This window comes from Petromyzon marinus, chromosome 16 (genome assembly GCF_048934315.1).
Source record: "Petromyzon marinus isolate PM22_M1 ecotype Great Lakes invasive population chromosome 16, UKy_Petmar_22M1.pri1.0, whole genome shotgun sequence".
NCBI classification, from domain to species: Eukaryota; Metazoa; Chordata; class Hyperoartia; order Petromyzontiformes; family Petromyzontidae; genus Petromyzon; species Petromyzon marinus.
Window position 1 is genome coordinate 625047 of NC_133682.1, and position 18961 is coordinate 644007.

General features: G+C 56.2%; 1 protein-coding gene across 4 annotated transcripts in view; it reads right to left on the bottom strand.

Moving 5' to 3' along the window:
* Positions 1–14895, bottom strand: part of LOC116943023 (uncharacterized) — a 45479-nt gene extending 30584 nt beyond the window's left edge. For 3 of the 4 annotated variants that reach the window (XM_076067383.1, XM_076067381.1, XM_032955621.2), the window contains exons 1-3: positions 14275–14565; positions 11629–11701; positions 572–669 (exon numbers count right to left, since the gene is read on the bottom strand). In XM_076067383.1, the coding sequence (XP_075923498.1) occupies positions 572–669; positions 11629–11701; positions 14275–14450 (347 nt within the window). In that variant the 5' untranslated portion in view covers positions 14451–14565. Of the gene's footprint in view, positions 1–571; positions 670–11628; positions 11702–14274; positions 14566–14587 lie in introns of those variants that run through there. The other variant, XM_076067382.1, reaches the window with a different exon arrangement.
* Positions 14896–18961: the final 4066 nt, after the last annotated feature.

Below are 18961 nucleotides of genomic sequence, written 5' to 3' on the forward strand. Positions count from 1 at the left end.
AGACGCTACTCTGTTTATAGAAAGGTCATCCTCGAGATTATAAACGAGGCATTCTCCTTGGCTGTAGGACACTATTATGTAATATGTCAGGGGGCAGTCGGGCAGGCGGGCGGCATGAGTGGCCTGTGTTTGCGTTAGAGCGACAGAGAGAATGAGAGCGTGAGTACGTGAGAGCGTGTGAGAGCATAAGAGAGAGAGAGTGTGAAAGTGTGAGAGCGTAAGAGAGAGAGAGAGTACGTGAGAGACTGTGAGAGCGTAAGAGAGAGAGTCTGAAAGTGTGAGAGCGTAAGATAGAGAGAGAGAGTACGTGAGAGAGTGTGAGAGCGTAAGAGAGAGAGTGTGAAAGTGTGAGAGCGTAAGAGAGAGAGTACGTGAGAGAGTGTGAGAGCGTAAGATAGAGAGTGTGAAAGTGTGAGAGCGTAAGAGAGAGAGAGTACGTGAGAGAGTGTGAGAGCGTAAGAGAGAGAGTCTGAAAGTGTGAGAGCGCGCTCAAGATGTGCCTGAGTAATCGCACGCGAGGGAGTCCTCATGTGTAGGTGGGGGGAGGAGGAGGGTAGGGGGGGTCACGTACGTGAGGGGTTCGACGTTCAGGTCACAGCAGGGGTCAAATAGCTGGGAGCTCCGCACTCCGAGGCGTGCACAGCCGCTCCGGAACGCGCGGTGGAACCCCTGCGGGGGAGGGGGTGAGGGGATGTGAGAGACGGGGAGTGGGGATTGGTGGGGCACGAAGGTGAAGCAAGGAGAGGGGTGGGGGGATAGAGAGACGCGCGCACACGCGGTGGCTCAGCACCCCCCCCCCCCTCACGATCCTGCCCACTCTCCGCCCCCCCCCCCCCAGCGCCAGTCGTGTCCCGCACGGCCCGCTGACGGTGCGAGGCGCAGGGCCGATTGATCCCAACGCGCGCCTCGCCCGTGGGGATAACTTCTCTCTGACCCCAACCCCATCGCCGTGACACTTTACTTTTGGTGATCACAAAATCATGATGATTATGATTAGAATGATAATGTAACCTATGATGATGGCATTGAAGTCGACGATGATGATATCCATGATGTTTCGTTTTTTGCTCTTTCCACGCACCTCCGATTAGCACAATTGGCTACGTACGGTGCGAAAGAAGTTACACATACATACACGTTCTTGCGTATGTCAATGGTGTTAATTTTAACGATGGGCATCATGTTCATGACGATGATGTTAATGATGTCGATATTAATGATTATAGTAATGATGATGTCCATGATGATGTTGGATCGAAGGGGGCAGCTGTGCGTGGCAGAGCTCTCGAGCCGAGCGCGTGGAGTGCGAGGCTCTTCAGGAGCCACTGAGCCCCCCCCGGCTACTCCACCACGAGCACCACTCCACCAGCCCCACTCCCCCCATACATATGCACACATGTATACACACGTGCACACACGTATACACACATGTATACACACGTGCACAAAAAGACAAAGATCCCCCGTATAGCTTTAACAGACACCACAACCGACCGCCTTTGTCTCCCTAGTTAGCGATGTTTACACATCGCACCAGGTGCTCATTTCAGGCTGAGTCGACTTAGGGGAGGCCCAGGACCGGTTCAGATAATCGTCACTGGTGTTGGCCGTGATCGGGAATCGAACCCAGGTCACCGGGTTCATAGCGCAGCGCACTAACCGCTACACTACCGCTCCCCTTTCGCACACACAAAGATAAAGATCCCCCGTATAGCCTTAACAGACTGTAGGGGCAAGTGCTGTTAGCGAGCACCTATGAAGGCCGGAACGGTACACGAGGGGGTGGGTGGCCAGCACCACGCCCGACCGCCTTTGTCTCCCTAGTGGCAATGTCTACACACCGCACTAGGTACTCATTTGAGGCTGAGTCGACCTAGGGGAGGCCCGGGACCGGTTCAGATAATCGTCACTGGTGTTGGCCGTGAGCGGGAATCGAACCCGGGTCGCCAGGTTCATAGCGCAGCGCGCTAACCGCTACACACACAATAACACACACACACACAATAACACACACACAATAACACATTTTCTCTCACACACACAATAACACAATAACACAACACATTATCTCTCACACACACAATAACACACACAATAACACAACACATTCTTTCTCACACACAATAACACACACACAATAACACAACAGATTCTCTCTCACACAACAAGAATAAAACAACCGCCATTCGCCACTAAGTGGCGGTGACGTCACCACGACGCTTGTGCCAGGCCATGTGCACCTTGAGGCCACGTGAAGTGTCGAACGCCCGCTAGCAGGAGGTCACGGGGCAGACCCAGGTGCCACGGGTCGACTGACTGAGATGACTGGCTGATGCACCACCTGTGCCCCCTACTGTGCCAACCTGCTGTGCCAACCTGCTGTGCTTTAGCCACCCGGCGCTCCGCTCGTTGTTGTGAGCGTCGCTCCTCCGCCCTCCGTTGTTGTTGAAGGGCGACTGCCTCCAACTGCCCAGTAGCGTCCTTCACGAGCCTCCTCCACAGAGGCCGATCTTGACACGGCTGGTACCAGTCATCGGCAAGTCCACTCAGCTCCACGTCCTCCTGTACCGCGTCACTCCATCTCTTCTCTAGCCCGTGCCGCGCCCGTTTAGCCCCCTCGATCCGGCCGAACAAAAGCTGTTTCGGCATGCGGTGGCTGGGCATTCGGGCTACATGACCCAGCCAGCGCAGCCTAGCCTGCCGGAGGAGCTCACCGATGGGACCGTGCCCAGATCTTTCAAGGATTCGTGAGCTCCTCACACAATCCAGCCTGGTTAAACCCAGGATGGATCGTAGGCAGGCCAGCCTAAATGTTTCTAACCGGCGAAGATGTTCCATTAGGGGGGTCCACGTTTCGCAAGCGTAGAGAAGGGAGGGAATGACCGTGGCCGAGAAGACCTGAAGCTTCGTGCGAAGCGACAGACCAGGTAGCTTCCACACAGCGTTACGCAACCGATTAAAAGATATTTCCGCTCGACTGATTCGGAGTGAGACCTCTGCTGTTAAACTGGAGCCGGTCATAAGCACACTGCCCAGGTATGGGAAACTCTCCACTCTCTCCACAACTGCCCCATCACCGATTGGGAGTTGTGGGGGTGGAGTGTCCGATGGTACAAAATACCCAGGCAGGTGCTTAGTTTTGGTGGGGCTGATGGTAAGGCCCCATCTCTTAGTAGCACGCTCCAGTCTCAGCAGCAGCGTCTCCAACTCCTCCTCTGAATGAGCAGCTATTACCAAATCATCGGCATACATAACGTGGTTGAGCAATAGGGAACCATCCCTTGACCGCACCCGGGTATCGATCAGCCTTCCATCATATCTGTACCATATGGAGATTCCCTCGGTACAGCTATTGGAGGCTTCACGAACAACGTGGTCAAAATAGATGTTAAATAATGTGGTAGCCAGAGTACATCCCTGTCGCACCCCAAGGTGTACAGGGAATGGCTCTGACTCCCCGCCACGTAGTTTTACCCGGGCCCGCTCACCATCATGAAGGTCCTTAATGATCGTGAGCAGATGGTCAGGTACTCCAAAAGCACGAAGAACAACCCAGAGCCCAGGCCTACTGATGGCATCATAGGACTTGACCAGGTCAATAAAGCAACGATGTAGGTCTTGCTGGAACTCCCTACACCTCTGCTGTAGCAGACGGACAGAAAATATGGCATCTGTGCAGGACCGCCCTTTTTTGAAACCGCATTGGGGCTCCGCAAGCCTCTCCTCAGCGTGCCTGGCAAGGCGATGTTGAATAATCCTTGCCAGGACACACACAGTCACACACACACAATCACACACACACCGTCACACACACACACAGTCACACACACACAGTCACACACAGTCACACACACACGCACTCTCACGCTCACTCAGCTATTACTCTCGGACGAGAAAGAAATAGTTTACACTCATTTTGGGAAACAAAATTGCTGGCATATAAATTAACGTTTTAATCACATCACGTTGATCTCAACATGTATAAAATCGGATATTATCAATCATGCAAACAGATGGATTACGTAAACGCTTTCTATCACACGATTGTCGTCGGGAGTGCTGAGCAATGACGAGGTCAACGTGCAACAACCTTTTGGCGCTGGTTAGCTTGTGTTTGTCTTGCCAAGCGATGTGGATCCTCTGGTCGGTGCCCGCGTGGAGCTACCTCCCAGTAGTGCACCTCCAGACTCCACGTGAGCGCTCTATGGGGTCATCTTCACAAGCGTGCACGTGCCCCCCGCCGCTGCCTCCCCCCTCCATAGCCTCCACTCACACCCCATAAGGCACGCACAGACGGACAGTTGTGCTATTATTATTTACGAATGTGTCCATGATTTCGTATGAAATCTCTGCACGGAGAGAGTCGAGAATATCTTGACGCGTCATAGCCACATTGTGACAGCGAGGAAGAGCCACAAACGAGCGGGAAGGCAGCAGCTACGGGATGAACCTGCGCCCCAAGCTCTACAGTCCTCTACATGTTAAGGTGCTCGCTGCTAATTATGAATGTTTACAACGTGGGCAACACTCACGCGTGCGTGCGTGCATGGGGGGGCAACGCTCGATCCCATACAGACGGAACAGGTGGATTCAACATGCTTGCTGTACTACATTCTCCTGACGAGCCAGGCCCGGGACGGCTCCTGCTCGACGCCCATGGGGAGGGAGTTCCACGCGACGTCTGTGCGTGATCCACCAACCCGTCACTTCTCTCGCAGTTTATGCGGAACGCCCACGTGGTGTGGCGCTCGCCTCTGTCTCGCGCCGTGACATGTGGATCTATTCTGGTGACGTTGTAGGGGGCAGCGGGGGGGAGGCACAGGGTGAGGGGGGGGGCGTGGGGGGGGGCTTCTCGGAAATGCTGGGATGCTTCACGTTGGGTTGCGGGACCTGATCGCTCAGGAGCGTGCGTCAACATCGCTCGCGCCGTTAGTCAGAGTAAACCACCGTGGCCTGGGCTCCGGAGGAGGAGGAACAGCAACACGACACGAACTCTCTCTCTCACGAATCCCTCTCGCCGTGGCCAGCAGCAGCGGAGTTCAGCTTTTGAACCACATCGCTGTTGCTGCTACTGCTGATCCCGCTGCCATCATGCTCAAGAATAGAAGATAAATCGTGGCCTTAACTATTCAATCCACATTCTCGATTCCATCCGGGGGCAGAGCTCCCCTCGGTTGCTCCTCCGGGCTGCTACCGCCCGACTCGGGGCTCGCCCATCTGGCTGTTGCTGCTGATTCTCGTCCTGGTGGGTAACGTTTTTGTTTGGCACCGACAAATCTGACCCCCTCCCCTCCTACCCCCCTCCTATCCCCCGCATCTCCCCCTTTATCTCCCTACTTTACCATCACGACAACTCTCAGATTCGATTATTGCTGTGCGCGGCTCACATCAGATCCATGGGAGCCCTCATAGCCTCCGCCCCCCGCCCCCATCTGCACCAACCCACACTGACATATCGTGGTGAAGTATGGCCAAACAGCCAGGAATGGCCGACAAGGCGTGCGGAGGGCCTTCATCCAGCAGCGGATTGACAAAGGGGCTGCACAAAATCCACATCATCATCATCAACATCATAAACATGATCGTGATGATGAACATCGTCATGATCAGCAGTGATCAGGGTGCCAACTCGAGTCCCTGCGACCCTCACCGCTGTTAACTTCTCCTTGACCCCGGCGCTGGCTCCCCGTGGAATCGATGTCTCGTGGAAAAATCGTTCCACGCCAACCACGGGAGTCAACGATTTCCCCGTCAGCGCGACGGTCACAGCCACCGTGCGCAACCGAGCGAGCCCTGCGCCATGACCCAGCCGTGAAACAAACACGCCACCTACCCTCCCAACCAAACAGCAACGCGCCAACTCACCAATCCACCAACCAACACACCGCCTACCCACCCATACACCTACCGACTCACCCCCCCCCAGCCAGCTAGCCACACACCTACATATCCAACCAATCACCAATCTACCCACACACCAACCCACCCACCCGCCTGCTATATAACAGGCGGTGGTGGTGGCGGTGGGTGGTGGCGGTCGAGTGAGTCGCTCCGGGGTTACGTTTATCAGAAAAGGGCAGTGCAGCAACATTCATTGTTGTACTGTACTATGCTGCGACCACTGTGCCAGGGGGGTGAAGGGAGAGCGCGAGAGGGAGGGGGCGTGTGCTGGAGCCCCCCACACGAACACTCACGAACCCTGCCCCCCCTGCTCCCCTCCCCTAACGCGCAGAATGTGTCTATAAATAATACCCCTCGCCCCCTCCCTAGTACACCCACCCCCTCCATAAAACCACCGCTACGCTTTCAGACATTGTTTCTTCCGTTACTCATCCTGCGAGATTCACTGCCAATCCGAACCTTTGTCAATCCACTGCTGGCTTAGGGCCGCTTCGCGTCGTTCGGCTCGTGAGTGTTGTTTGACCTTACTTCACCACACTGCCCAGTGCGGGTCTTTTAAGTGGGGAGGTTGCCCACGACCGGTTTCTGACATCACTCGCCACGGACGATAGTCAAGGCCCGGATTAGAATTCGTGTCGCTGGGTACGTAGTTCGGTGCGCTAACCCCCGCTCCCCCCCATCCACGTGTAGTTATGGGTATAGACGTCCCGTATCCGCCCCGTGGGGCTGTCGCTGTCAATCTCAAATCCAGGGCGATGCGCTCCTCCCGAGGGCCATGGGCTGTTGGCTCTTAACGAGGGCACGGCGCGATAGCCGGGCGATCAGCAGCACGACCATTCTCACTCGGGCCTCTGTTTTAGCACAACACTGGCTCCTGTTTACCTCGGTGTGATCATTATAACTTTAACCTCTGCTTTGTGCTAAAGTTGAATTCGCATTGCATTATCTGCGGACACACTTCACAGACGGACAGAGATAATTGATTAACGCCTTCAACCTAAGTTGCAAATTGTAAAACAAAATCTCCCAAAGTACACGGAGCAATACATTGGTAGACACTGTGCCTCTTTCCCATAGTTTCCCCTCCAGAATAGCAAAAAAAACACGTATTTTGTATACATCCCATCAGCCGCACGGCCTTCTGAAACTGTATACGATGTTTGTATGTTTGACTTATTTGGTATCGTAAGTGGTCAACCGTGCTAATCGCAGGTGCGGGGGAAGGACAGAAAACTAAAGCACATTCAACGCAAGCAAAATTCAAGACCGGTTTCAACATTCAGTGTCTCATCAGCAGGGTCAGGCTCGCTTTAAGCAGTGCTGTTCAACTGCCCGGTGTCCCCTCCGTATCCAGCGCGTGCAGGGCCCGCGCGGCGCTGCCGGACCCGCGGGGGGCTCCCCCCCCCACCCTCTCCGCCCCCACACCGCCCTCACCCCCCATGGGCCTCCCAAGTCGCGACTTCTCGCCGTGACCCGCGCCCCTTGCTCACATCCCTGGCATTTCCACCGCTATTATTAAACTGCTCTGCCACCCGACACCGCCTGGTCCCCTCCCCACTTGCGCTGCCGGCAGCCGCCAGCCAATTTGAGCAACAACCCCCACCCCGTGTTCACCCCCCGCCCGCGTGTTCAAGGGGACCGACCCAGCGGTGGCGCACAGATTCACTGCTGGTAGCCACGGGGCCTCGTCGGTGGCCGCTGGAGAGAGGGTGACGCGGGGCGCTTGGGTCGCTGGGGCCCGGGGGGGGACAGCAGTGATGTGGCGTGACTGGTGATGGTTCCAGCCCGATCACCAGTGACTCACGCAGAGATCCATAGGCTAGCATAGAGGCGCGTAGACTCACACGAGGACGGTATGGGCCTCGGCGCAAGGAGTTAAGTTCATCCCCCGTGTTATTTTGCTCCCCTTTTCATATCCCAGTGTCTGGAACCCCGACCCCATCTGGTTCCTGTGATCTGGGGCAGCTGCACCGCCTGCACACTCGATGCTGCTACATGAGTAGTGTGAGTCGTGAGCAGGCGCGGGGGTCCCGCCATGCGGGACGCGTTAAAGGCACAGGGACGAAAGGAGACAGAAAGGGAGAGAGAGGGCGAGCGGCTGAGAAGGTGAGAGAGGAGGGAGTTCATGAATCTGGCAGGTGAGCGCGCAAAAGGCTACCATGTGATTGCTACAGAGGCGCGGGTCCGCGTGCGCGCACAACAAAGCCAACAAAAGCGACAACAGCGGCCGATGTGTTCCCCTCTCTTCCTCAACGCCCCCCCCCCCCTCGTCCCCCACCCCTCTCCCCCTCGTCCTCCACACGCGGCTTCACCGATCGTCCCGTGCAGGTGAAGTTCCCCCACTTGACCTCAGGCCCGTGCGACCCCAGTGACCAGGGCCAATGGTAAGGAAATGTTGCCACTGACCACAGAGCCGTGCCGTGGACTCGTGTGACGTAGACGGCGAGACGACTGGCCGGCCTGGAAGAATGGGCCACGTTACCATCTAGAGGGGCTCTCTCGAACGGCCTCTAGAGCGATAAACTTCAGGGCTGCGCCCTTAGCTCTACCCGTCCTCTCACACCGAGTATCCCAGTGGCGTGGCTATCGCGTGCGCAGGCGGTGCAGCTGCCACAGGGCCCACGGGCTCGACGAGGGGACGAGGCGCCACTGCCATGTCAGCTCTCTATGTGAGTCTATGGGTCTCTATGTGAGTCTATGGGTCTCTATGTGCGTCTATGGGTCTCTATGTGAGTCTATGGGTCTCTATGTGAGTCTATGGGTCTCTATGTGAGTCTATGGGTCCCTATGCAAGTCTATGGGTCTCTATGTGAGTCTATGGGTCTCTATGTGAGTCTATGATTCCCTATCCATGGTCCCTATGTCAGTCTATGTGTCTCTATGTGAGCCTGTTTTCCAGGACACAACAAACAGTCGCAGCGATAAACACGCATCTGCTATAATTCTCGTTCTCATTGAATATCTCTCGCCATGTGGAGACTTAACAGCGGACAAATTCGCATCAACAACACTGCGTTCTTTCCTTGTCGCGCAAACCGTGATAATTGCCCTTACCAGCGACTCCTCCTCACCCACAGCCACCACCAGCACCGTCATCATTGTCACATCTGCGCTGGGCACGGGATAAGGAGGCGAGGTACCTGAGCTGATTAATTTTTCACGGAGCTGCAGGGCGCAAAACAATGGAGGAGCGTGGAAAGAGCCCGCGGCCAGAACAATAGCGGCAGAACAATAGCGGCGACACCTGTCCGCGCGCCACCGCCGCCACCACCACTCCCACCGCTCCCTTCGTTACACGGCCCTCATCACCGACCCACACTGAGGCTCGCTGATGAGGGCTGCGTTCTGCAGAAGTTCAGGGCGCAGCCGCTGGATCGCGACAGCAACCTATACCAACAACTACTACCGACAACAACTACCAACAACAACATCCACTACCAATAGCCACTACCAACAGTTACTACTAACGACAACTACATATACCAACAACCACAACAACAACCACTAACAACAACCACGAACAATTGCCGAGAGTGGTCTAAAAGTATTGATTGAAAACCGACAACCACAAACCATAACCACCAACATTGACAACACACCACCACCAAAAGTAGACAACAACCACGCACCAACATTTATCAACCACCAAAAGTGATGAACACACACGAGTGGTAAAGCACCAATCACCACCACCAACCACGACCACCACCACCTCACCTGGCCCCGCGCTGCTGCTGTGGCGAGCGCGGCGCTGTCTGTCCACTCTCTGCGTGAGCTCTGCGCTCTTCTCAGCTCTCGTCAGCTCTTCTCTCCCAACTGTCCAGAAATGTATAAAACCCCCCTCTGCTGCCTCTGCTGCTGCTGCCTCTGCTGCTGCTGCTGCTGCCAAAACGGCAAATTCAGCTGTGACAGCCGCCCCGGCTCCGGGGAGGGGGTATGGGGTGCAAGGGGGTGAGGCTTGTGGAGGGTGGGGGCAAAGGGTGGGATTCTGGGTGATGGACACGTGCTCACGGGGGTAAAGATTCAGCCACTCATCCTACCCACCTCTCCCCCCCCACACCGATTCTTTCCGTGTTACGATTCAAGAATCGATGTCGATGTCTCGTTCGGGATATCTCTCTGCTACGTGGTGATCAGCAGAGGGCGGTACAGAAACGTTTCCCTTGTGCTGTGACGCCATGCTCCCAAGTCCATGCTGCTCGCCTTTCACCAACCAACTCGCACTGACCAGCGTGGTGAATTATGGTCAAGTACCCCCCCCCCTCCCTACGACTCGCACGGCGTGGTCTGGCTCTCATCCAGCATTCTGTCTGTCTCGTTTGTATTGTTCTTCTCGTTTGAATTGTCTCATCCGTATTGTTTTTCTCGTTTGTATTGTCTGTCTCGTTTGTATTGTCCGTTTCGCTCCATTAGCCTGAACGTAACATTTGCAAATAATTTGCAGACAATTTACATACATCTTAAATAATCGATTCCTGTACACGCGATTCGATGTGTGTGCTTCGGACGTAACACTCGATTCCCATCGATTTTTGGTGGCAGGGTCGAGTCGAGGAATGTGGAAGCCGGCACGCGTGGTGAATGAGACGCAACAGCTGCTCTGGAAATGAACGCTGCAGCCAATCTGCGCTGCTTGTGGCACCTAGAGGCCGGTGTAATGGGCAGCCGGAATCGTCCGGAGCATCGTTCCGATGATCATTTAGCACGCCGGGTCCATCTCGCCAAAACCTCTTCACCGCACGATGGAGATACAGAGTACAACAATAATACGGGGTCGTTATGGACAGACGTCCCATGCACTCTCGTGGTGGTGCCTTACGCCGATGATCCCTACTCCAAGCCAGCTCCAGCAGCGATCTGGAACATAGCGAGTGACAAATTCATCGCTGGGGATTCGGGTTGGGTAAGAAGAAATAAAGTTCCGGCTAGATCGTTGGGTTATATTTAAGGGTTATATTAGGGTTCGGGTTAGTGAATATGAATCTTGATTTGAAGCTTTGGTGACTGCAGGCATCCATACTCTTTGGTTCTTTCGGTAAAGTCACGTAGGTAGAAAAATAATAGATCGCAACACAAGCAATCGTCATCAGGTGGGACAACCACAGCAAGAAAAAAACTTCTGAAGTAATTAAAAAAACTGCTGAAGTAATTCAGCAGTTTTTTCTGACAAATTCATCGCTGGGGAAAAAAACTTCTGCACTATCAGAGCAGTAGTGTGACCCGAGCCTCAGCCTCCTCTCAGACCCCCTCGGGAGGGGTGTGGGGGCTCAAGGACCAAGAAGTCCGAATAACTCAGGGGTCCTGGGGTTTTCAGCTGGGATTCCGCGAGGCACCGATCCCGTCTCTGCGCGGCGCGGGATGCGGTATCGGATTTCCCGGGGGGTCGCGGCTGTGCGATGACTTCTCCTGTCAAGCGATGGCATCGCAGCGGTAACGGGGAGGGGGAGCTGGGTGGGGGGAGGGTGTGGAGGGGGGCGGGGTGAGGGGTCCGGAGGTGAGGACGGCAGAGGAGGGGGGGGGGGGCATCGAGCAGCGTGGGCAGGAAGGCAGCGAGCGTCCTTCTGTCAACGAGCAGTGGACCCTGCTGAACTGGGTCAATGTAGAACAGTCGTCACAGTTGTCTGGGAAGATTCAGTCGGGCCAATTGACCCCCCCTCCCCCCCCTCTGTGTCCCCTACTATGGCCCCCCGCCCCTGGGGGTGGAGACGCCCTCCATGACTCCCTTACCTGCTCCTCCAGGGGTTCTGGCTCCTCCAGGGGGTTCCACTCAGCGTGCTCGCGGACCAGCGCGCTGACGAGCCTGTGGAGGAAGCAGAGGTGCGGGTTGCTCCATTCTCACCGCCGCGTGCTCCAGGCCCAACCCAACGCGCTCCACGACGCGCACGTGGAGCGGTGATCCGTGACGCGCGTCGGCGGGTCGCCGCCTCGTCCGCCACTGATCCTGCGACTCCACTCGCGGTAGTCCTGCAAGCCTCGTGGTGGAACTGGCCACCGTCGTGTTCACAGTGGAGCCACGGTAAAAGCCATCCAGTTATTGTCCGCGGCGCTCGTCCGGGAATAGCGGAGCTCAGGCGCGAGTCGTTAAACACACAGGGAGCGCGACGCGCAGGAATTCACGAAACATTTCCGACGCCTCCCCCCTCCTCCATCGCTCTGCGCCCCCCCCCCCCCCACTGCCATCCGCTCGCACCCTCCTAACCCCTCCCCCCGTCAGCGGCCGCTTTGTGATGCGGACAGCGGGAAGGGGGGTGGAGGGGGATGGAGGGGGGTGGACGAGGATGGAGGGGGTGGAAGGGGGATGGAGGGGGGATGGAGGGGGGTGGACGAGGATGGAGGGGGTGGAAGGGGGTGGAGGGGGATGAAGGGGGTGGACGAGGATGGAGGGGGATGGAGGGGGATGGAGGGGATGGAGGGGTGGAGGGGGGTGCTGCTGAACTCGAGCCAGGGTCCTCATCGCCGGGGGTCGCTGAGACGCGCAACGTGGACGGACGCGGAGGAGCGATCGGGACGGTGGAGCTACGGGCGCCTCCGAGCGCCCAGGGGAGTTGCAGGCGAATGTTGTCCCCAGATCGCCAAGAGACAACGCCTCTTGCCAGATACACAGCACAGAGGAGGTGGGGGCCTTGTTGGCCCGGGGGGTGGGGGTCTGGGGGTGGGGGCCCCGCGTTCCCAGGCGGTCGGGTTACAGTGCGCGGGCACAGAGGGGCCTTTCTCCACCGGGCACGGACTGGTAGCGCCGTAGCTTCCCCTCTCTCTCCCTAGAGAAGGGGCTCTTTCAGGAGGGGTCTGGTAGTAGGGGGGGGGGGGGTCTAGGGGTTGAGGGACGGGGGGGAGTGAAGAGGAGAGGGGCTCTCTGGTCAGCGAGTCGCTGCACGCTCGCCACTCCACGCGCAGACTGTGCCATTCGCTTCCGTGCTACCGCGTCACACGCCAATAGCACCGGGGCTCTAAAGGAAAATAAAACACATGCTAGACAACATTTCGGGCAATGGCCCTTCTTCATAACACAGAAGCGTCAATACCCGAAACGTAACCTCGTGTGTATTTTCTCTCTGTTTAGGCCACGGTGTTATTGACGAATGTGTTGAGTTTGATTTTATTAGTGTTATAATTATTAATTGTGCTTTTGCACAATCGCCAACGCAGCGGCGGCAGCAGCTTCTCACCAAACAATTCGCTTCACAGGCGGTGGGAGTTGAACAGGGACCGGCATCTCCAGCGCCTGCAGGTGGGTTGGGCGTTCGTTCGGGGTTGGGGGCTCTGAAGCGGCGTCAGAGCCGCTGCCTTCCTGGGGCTCGCTCCGTCGGGAACGGCACCGGCCACGAGGCCTGCGGCAGCAGCAGCAGCGCCGCCGCTTCCCCTGGAAGCTCCTGGGACGCTTCGCTTCGTTTACCCCCCCACCCCCCCGCGCCACCTGGCGCCCTCCGCATCCCGCAGCGTGCTCTTGATGGCTTGGGAAGGCCTTCATCTAGCAGTGGATAACTCTTAATTGCTGATGCTACGACTGCTGCTGACACGTCACGTCATTGTCTATCCACTGCTGGTCGAAAGCCTCCCCGAGCCGTCGCCACCCCTAACGCGTCCCAGGGCTGCTGCCATCCATCTCACTCCTGCGCGTGAACCAATCTTATCGCTCCATCTCCGCGACGGCCGTCTCCTCGGGAGCGGTCTTTCTCCTTCGGCTGCCACTCGTGCCCTCGCGGGAGCGGGTTGGGAGTCGGAGTCATTGGCAGGAACGCGCGGAGTCGTCACGCGCACTCGCGGAGTCGTCACGCGCTTGCGGAGTCGTCACGCGCACTCGTGCAGTCGCGTGCGCGCGCGTTACCCGAGTGGTTACCCCAGCGGAGACGCGATTGCGTGGTAACCCCGATCAGATGTTATCACCCGCCGCTCTGTGTCTGTGTCATCATAGTCCAAAAACGACAGAATGGGGAGGGGGGGGGGGGCTCATCTTTATTGACGGCTCTCTGAGCCAGCGATGGAAATTCCACATTCGCATGGCGGGCAATGGTCCACACGCAGAAGCGACCACTGCTGACGTGACACGGAGCGGGGATCGCTGTTCGGAAACTCGTGGGACGTTGCCGACGCAAAGTACACGCGCGCGAGTGTTTAGAACGCCACGCGTGACAGTCGAAGCGTCGAAGTTTGCGCGCGACTTCGGAAGAAGTCACGCCGCCCATTGAACTCCGAAAAACATGTGCAGGGATGAATTTACTGCGGGGAACGCCGCGAATCCGCGTGCGAGGTAAATCGGTACGAGTTGTTGAGAATCGCAAAACTCACACCTAGCCGTGGATACGCGGAGTCCGCGGCGGGAGGAGTTTGGGAGCTCCCCATCCCCTCCCCCCCGACTCCTTGACCCCCGCTTACCTGTACAACGCGACCCCGTCCCGCAGTGCGCAGCGAAGATCCACGCCTTCCAAGCTGACCCCCGTCACGGCCTGGGAGACCGCGCCGGGCAGCGGGGAGGGAGGCGCAGCGGGTAAGGGGATGGAGGCAGGCACCGGGGCGCGGGCAGCAGGGAGGAGGGGAGGGCGCGCACACATCGCTTCATTATTCAGGGCGCTCTCGCTCGTCAGCGCGCGGATCGGGTGTCCGGCGCGCTCCCGACAAAGCGGTGCGACAGCGGCAGCAGCACCGGCACCACCTCCCGCCCGCCCGCCCGCCCGCCCGCCACGCTCACCTCGACCCAGCGCCAAGCTTCCTCCGCCGCAGCGCGGATCCGGGAATCCCGGCGGGTTTCCTGCGAAGCCATCGGGGGGTGCACGGGGCGAGGGGCGGCCAGGATGGGGGGGGGGGTCGCTCGGGACTTGACGTTCACGCCTCGCCCGCGCTCCGTCTCCTCCGTGGCAGTGCGCGCGCGGCGCGGCTCCAACCTCCCCGGTGTGGAGGAGCAGTGGCCCGGGGGTAGCTAAGGGGCTCGTCCCCCCCCACTTCCCTCGATCTCTACCTCCGCCCCACCCCTCTCCTCGCCAGGCTTTGCTCTCACATGTGTTGGGACCCCCCCGTCGAGTCGCTGCTGCCCCCGCGTCGCTGGGGGGATGAGCCGACCTCGCGCGCCGCTCGCACTCCGCGCATGCGCATCGCGGCGCTGCTCTCTGAGAGGCAACAACGCAGGAGAGGAGCAGTGGGGCAGAGAAGTTGAAGTCGGGGGAGAGGGAGGGGGGTGGCGACGTGTAGACATGCGCCTCGAGTGCCGGCCACCCACCCCCTCGTGTTCCGTGCCGGCCTTCATAGGCGCTCGCTAACAGCACTTGCCCCGAAAGGAGGTTACATCTATAAGGGGGGGATATTTGTCTTTGTTTAGTTCTGATCGGTATGGCTTCATTTTGGTGATTTCGAAAACTTTTTTTGTTTGGCCATGTTTGTTTGTTGTAATACGGAGTTAGACTGATGGCCTTAATCTAAGTTGCCTTGTGGTTGTTGTTGTTTGACTTGCATCCCACTGGAAATGTTGCACACAGCGTTGGTGTACGGTGCTTTTTTTGGAATAGTTGCTGTTTTTTCCTGGATTTTCTGTTTGCACAGTCACATAGTCACTTTAAGATGTTTTATTGTTCATGTTTTTGTTTGTTGCGGTTGCACCCGATTCAACAGCCGAATGGCTCACAGGGCTATACCAGAAAAATGAAAACTGAAAGCCTTGTACACTGTCATCGTCATCATCGTTATCATCATCAACATCACATGTCATTATCGCGATTGGAAATCATCAGTCGGCTATCACTTAGCCAAAAAAATATCAAGGGGTCAGTCAGCATCAATCAGTCGTTATGATCATGAATTCGTGATTATCACCCATGACATTATCATTACAGCTGTCGTCGTCATCAATCTTCAATGTCAATGGTCATCAACCTCATTACGTCATTAAACTACGCTTCGATATAAATCAATGCGAGGGTTGGGTGGAGTGGGCAATGAGGGGCGGGGTTCCCTCCACGAACTGTGAAGCGTTGATCAAAAACAGCCCCTCCCCCTGGTCCCTCCTCGTCTCCCTCTCCTGCCATCACCCCTCTCCCTCCCTCTCTCTGTCCCTCTCCCTCCCTCTGTCCCTCCCTCTCTTTTTTACGATCAGAGGAAACAAGAAGATGCTCGGTGTAGTCGGCACTTTGCTTCGTTCATCATTTCGTTTTTTTAATGCTTTGCTTTATGTAACCCCCCCCCCTTTTAAATGAAAGATTTCACAATAGATTTCACGCTCTGCTCTCCTTACCCCTTTTCTCTCTCTCTACCCCCTCTCTCTACCCCCCCCCCCCCTCTCTCTCTACCACCTCTCTCCCTACTCCATGTCTATGTTCCCCCTATGTTTTCTATGTAATATATATAATATTATTATATACAAATCAAAATTACAAGTGCTGCATCTGCACCCAGCCCTTCTCGCAGTCCTACGGCCTCCGACGGGTAGCTCAGATCTGCATGCAGATCTTTCCGTCTTCTGCCACCGAGCACACGGCCTCCTCCAGTGCCCACTGCTCCTTGAATGCCGACACGGCGTGGGTCAGCCGCGCATGGCGGAACTCCAGCCTGTCCCTCTCCCTCTCTGTCCCTCTCCCGGCTCTCCCGGTGACGTCGTCACGTCTCGATGCACTCCGGAGCCGCCACGCGCGCTCCCTCCCTCCCTCCCCGTGGAGTCCCCGGGAAAGTTCAACCCCTGTAGACGTTCGGCCACCGCCGTGACTACAGACACGAGGCGATGTGGGGGGCGAGTGGGGGATGAGTTACCCTCATATTGGCTATTGTGGATTTAGTTCCGTTTAGCTTTGTCCACGATGTTCACTCAATAACTTGTTCGTCTAAGGGCAATGCTAGTCTTTGGGCAATATTCGTCTAAGTGCAATGTTAGTCTTTGCATGTATCTTGAACTTCGTTCGCACCGTACGTAGCCAACCGTGCTAATCGGAGGTGTGGAAGTACAACACACTTTATACAAAAAGCAGTTCTAAATAAAGTAGCTTTCAATCTACGAGCAATGTTAGACTCTGGACAATGTTAGTCTATGGTCAATTCTAGTCTATGGACAATGTTAGTCTGTGGACAATGTTAGTCTGTGGACAATGTTAGTCTGTGTCTCGATTTAAGTGTTATGGGTTAGTAGATAAACCAATGGGCCTCAGTGACGTGGCGTGGCTGGCATGGGCCGAGGAGAGATGAATGCAACGGAGCCGCCTCCTGTCCGCCTGGGCCTCTCCGGTCCGTGGGTGCTGGTGCAGTTGCACCGCCTGCACACCCAGGAGCGACGCAGCGGGCTCCTCCACCGTGTGCGCAGCTGGCGAGTCTTGAGCAGTCCCACCCCGTGGTCGGCAGGCGGCGGAGGAGCGACGCGTGGCGAGTCTCTCGAGTGCTCCCCGACCAACAGCGATTCGGTGGGCTCTGACGATTCATAGCTTCGAGCGATTCATCGTCATCATCTTCAGCCATGGTCAGTCCACTGCTGGATGAAGTCCTCCCCCAAGCTGTCCGCAAGTTCTCACGCAGTCCTGCGATGTAACGATCCGCCCAGCGCCTGCTCGACACACCACGATTTGATTTCATCACTGCTCCGTCTCCCCCTGCTCGGTGGGACGTCCTCTCGGACGCGTTCCCTGCCTTGGCTGCCGATCCGTCATCATCCTTGACCATCGTCCCTCTTGTCCGTGACGCCTCCTGCCCAAGCCCCACTCACTTCGCACTCCGCGCGATGCCATCCCACGCGATGCCATCCCACGCGTCTTCTCTCGTCCACGTGTTTCCCTTCCAATCTCTCACATCGGGAATTAAAGAGACACAAGCCACAGTGGTGCGAGTGTGGCCACGCGACCCAAGCCATAGACCTATAATGTCACCTCGAGACACATGGAGACTCAGGGAGATACATTTAAGAAAAACCACAGCCGTGCGATTGGAGCAATTCAACCCAAACTATATACCACGGAGTAAATCCATAGAGACTCATACAGTATGTATATACATAGAGACCCATAGAGACCCGTAGAGACACATTGAGTTAAATAAAAAGCAAGTCATAGTGCGATTTGGGTACTGTAATTCAACCAGAAATGTGGACTGTCTCGTCAACCCACTGTGATCTACGCTTATGCAACGGGGGAGGAAGAGCAGCAAAACGACGCGAACTCTCTCTGCTGAAGCCCTCTCGTCGTGGCCAGCAGCAGGCATCGGCCTCGAGCTCCTGACGAACATTTTACTGCTGCTGCTGTTGCCATCTTGCTGCTGAATGTAATTACAACCACGCATCTCTCTCTCTCTCTCCACACTTCTTGGCACTTAAAAAAACACCTTTCAAATGAAAAACCGTTGCGTTTGAATAAATGACGGCTCAGACGTGCAATGTTGGGTTGGGGAGATGCGTGAGCGCCGATAAGACTGCGCCTCCATACCCATGGACGTTCAGCCTGGGTCATTTCCCGCACAGGCGCGTTACGCACGCGGCCCAGCGCTCTGTACCGGGACTCGAGCCACAGCCTCCTCTCACTCAGCCTTTCCCCTCTGGCTGGCCATTGTGAAGCAAAGCCAGCAGCACGGGGAATCCAATTGCCGTCAGCAAAGAAAACGCAACTCACTTGCGGAGTAACCGCGTCAGCCAATTACAATCACCAAGCTCGGCTTTAAATAGAAGCGGAATTTCTTCCAAAACAAAGGGCAGAGTTGATAAAAAAAAACATTATTTTCCGTATTTTTTTTTATCACTCGCGAGTTATTTTTATTCACTGCAGTGGAAAGTTTGGGCTTTTATTTCGCGTTAAGCACACTCACTCCGGTTAATTGACGAGAATCAAAAGGTCAAAACCGGTCCAGGGTTGTGCTCACTTCAACAAAGGCTGCCGGAGGATAATTTTCTGGAAAGCAAACGATCAAATGATGGTCGAGACTAAATAAACAATGTGAATAAAGAGAGACACAGACGATTCTACTCCTTCACAGATCCGTCCCGTGAACAATAACAACCCAACGCGTCCCTCAATAACACCGGGCCTTGACAGGTACAATATAAAATGGGTGACGTTTCGGGCAATGGCCCTACTTCATAGCACACAAAGAGCGAGGCGCAGACTGG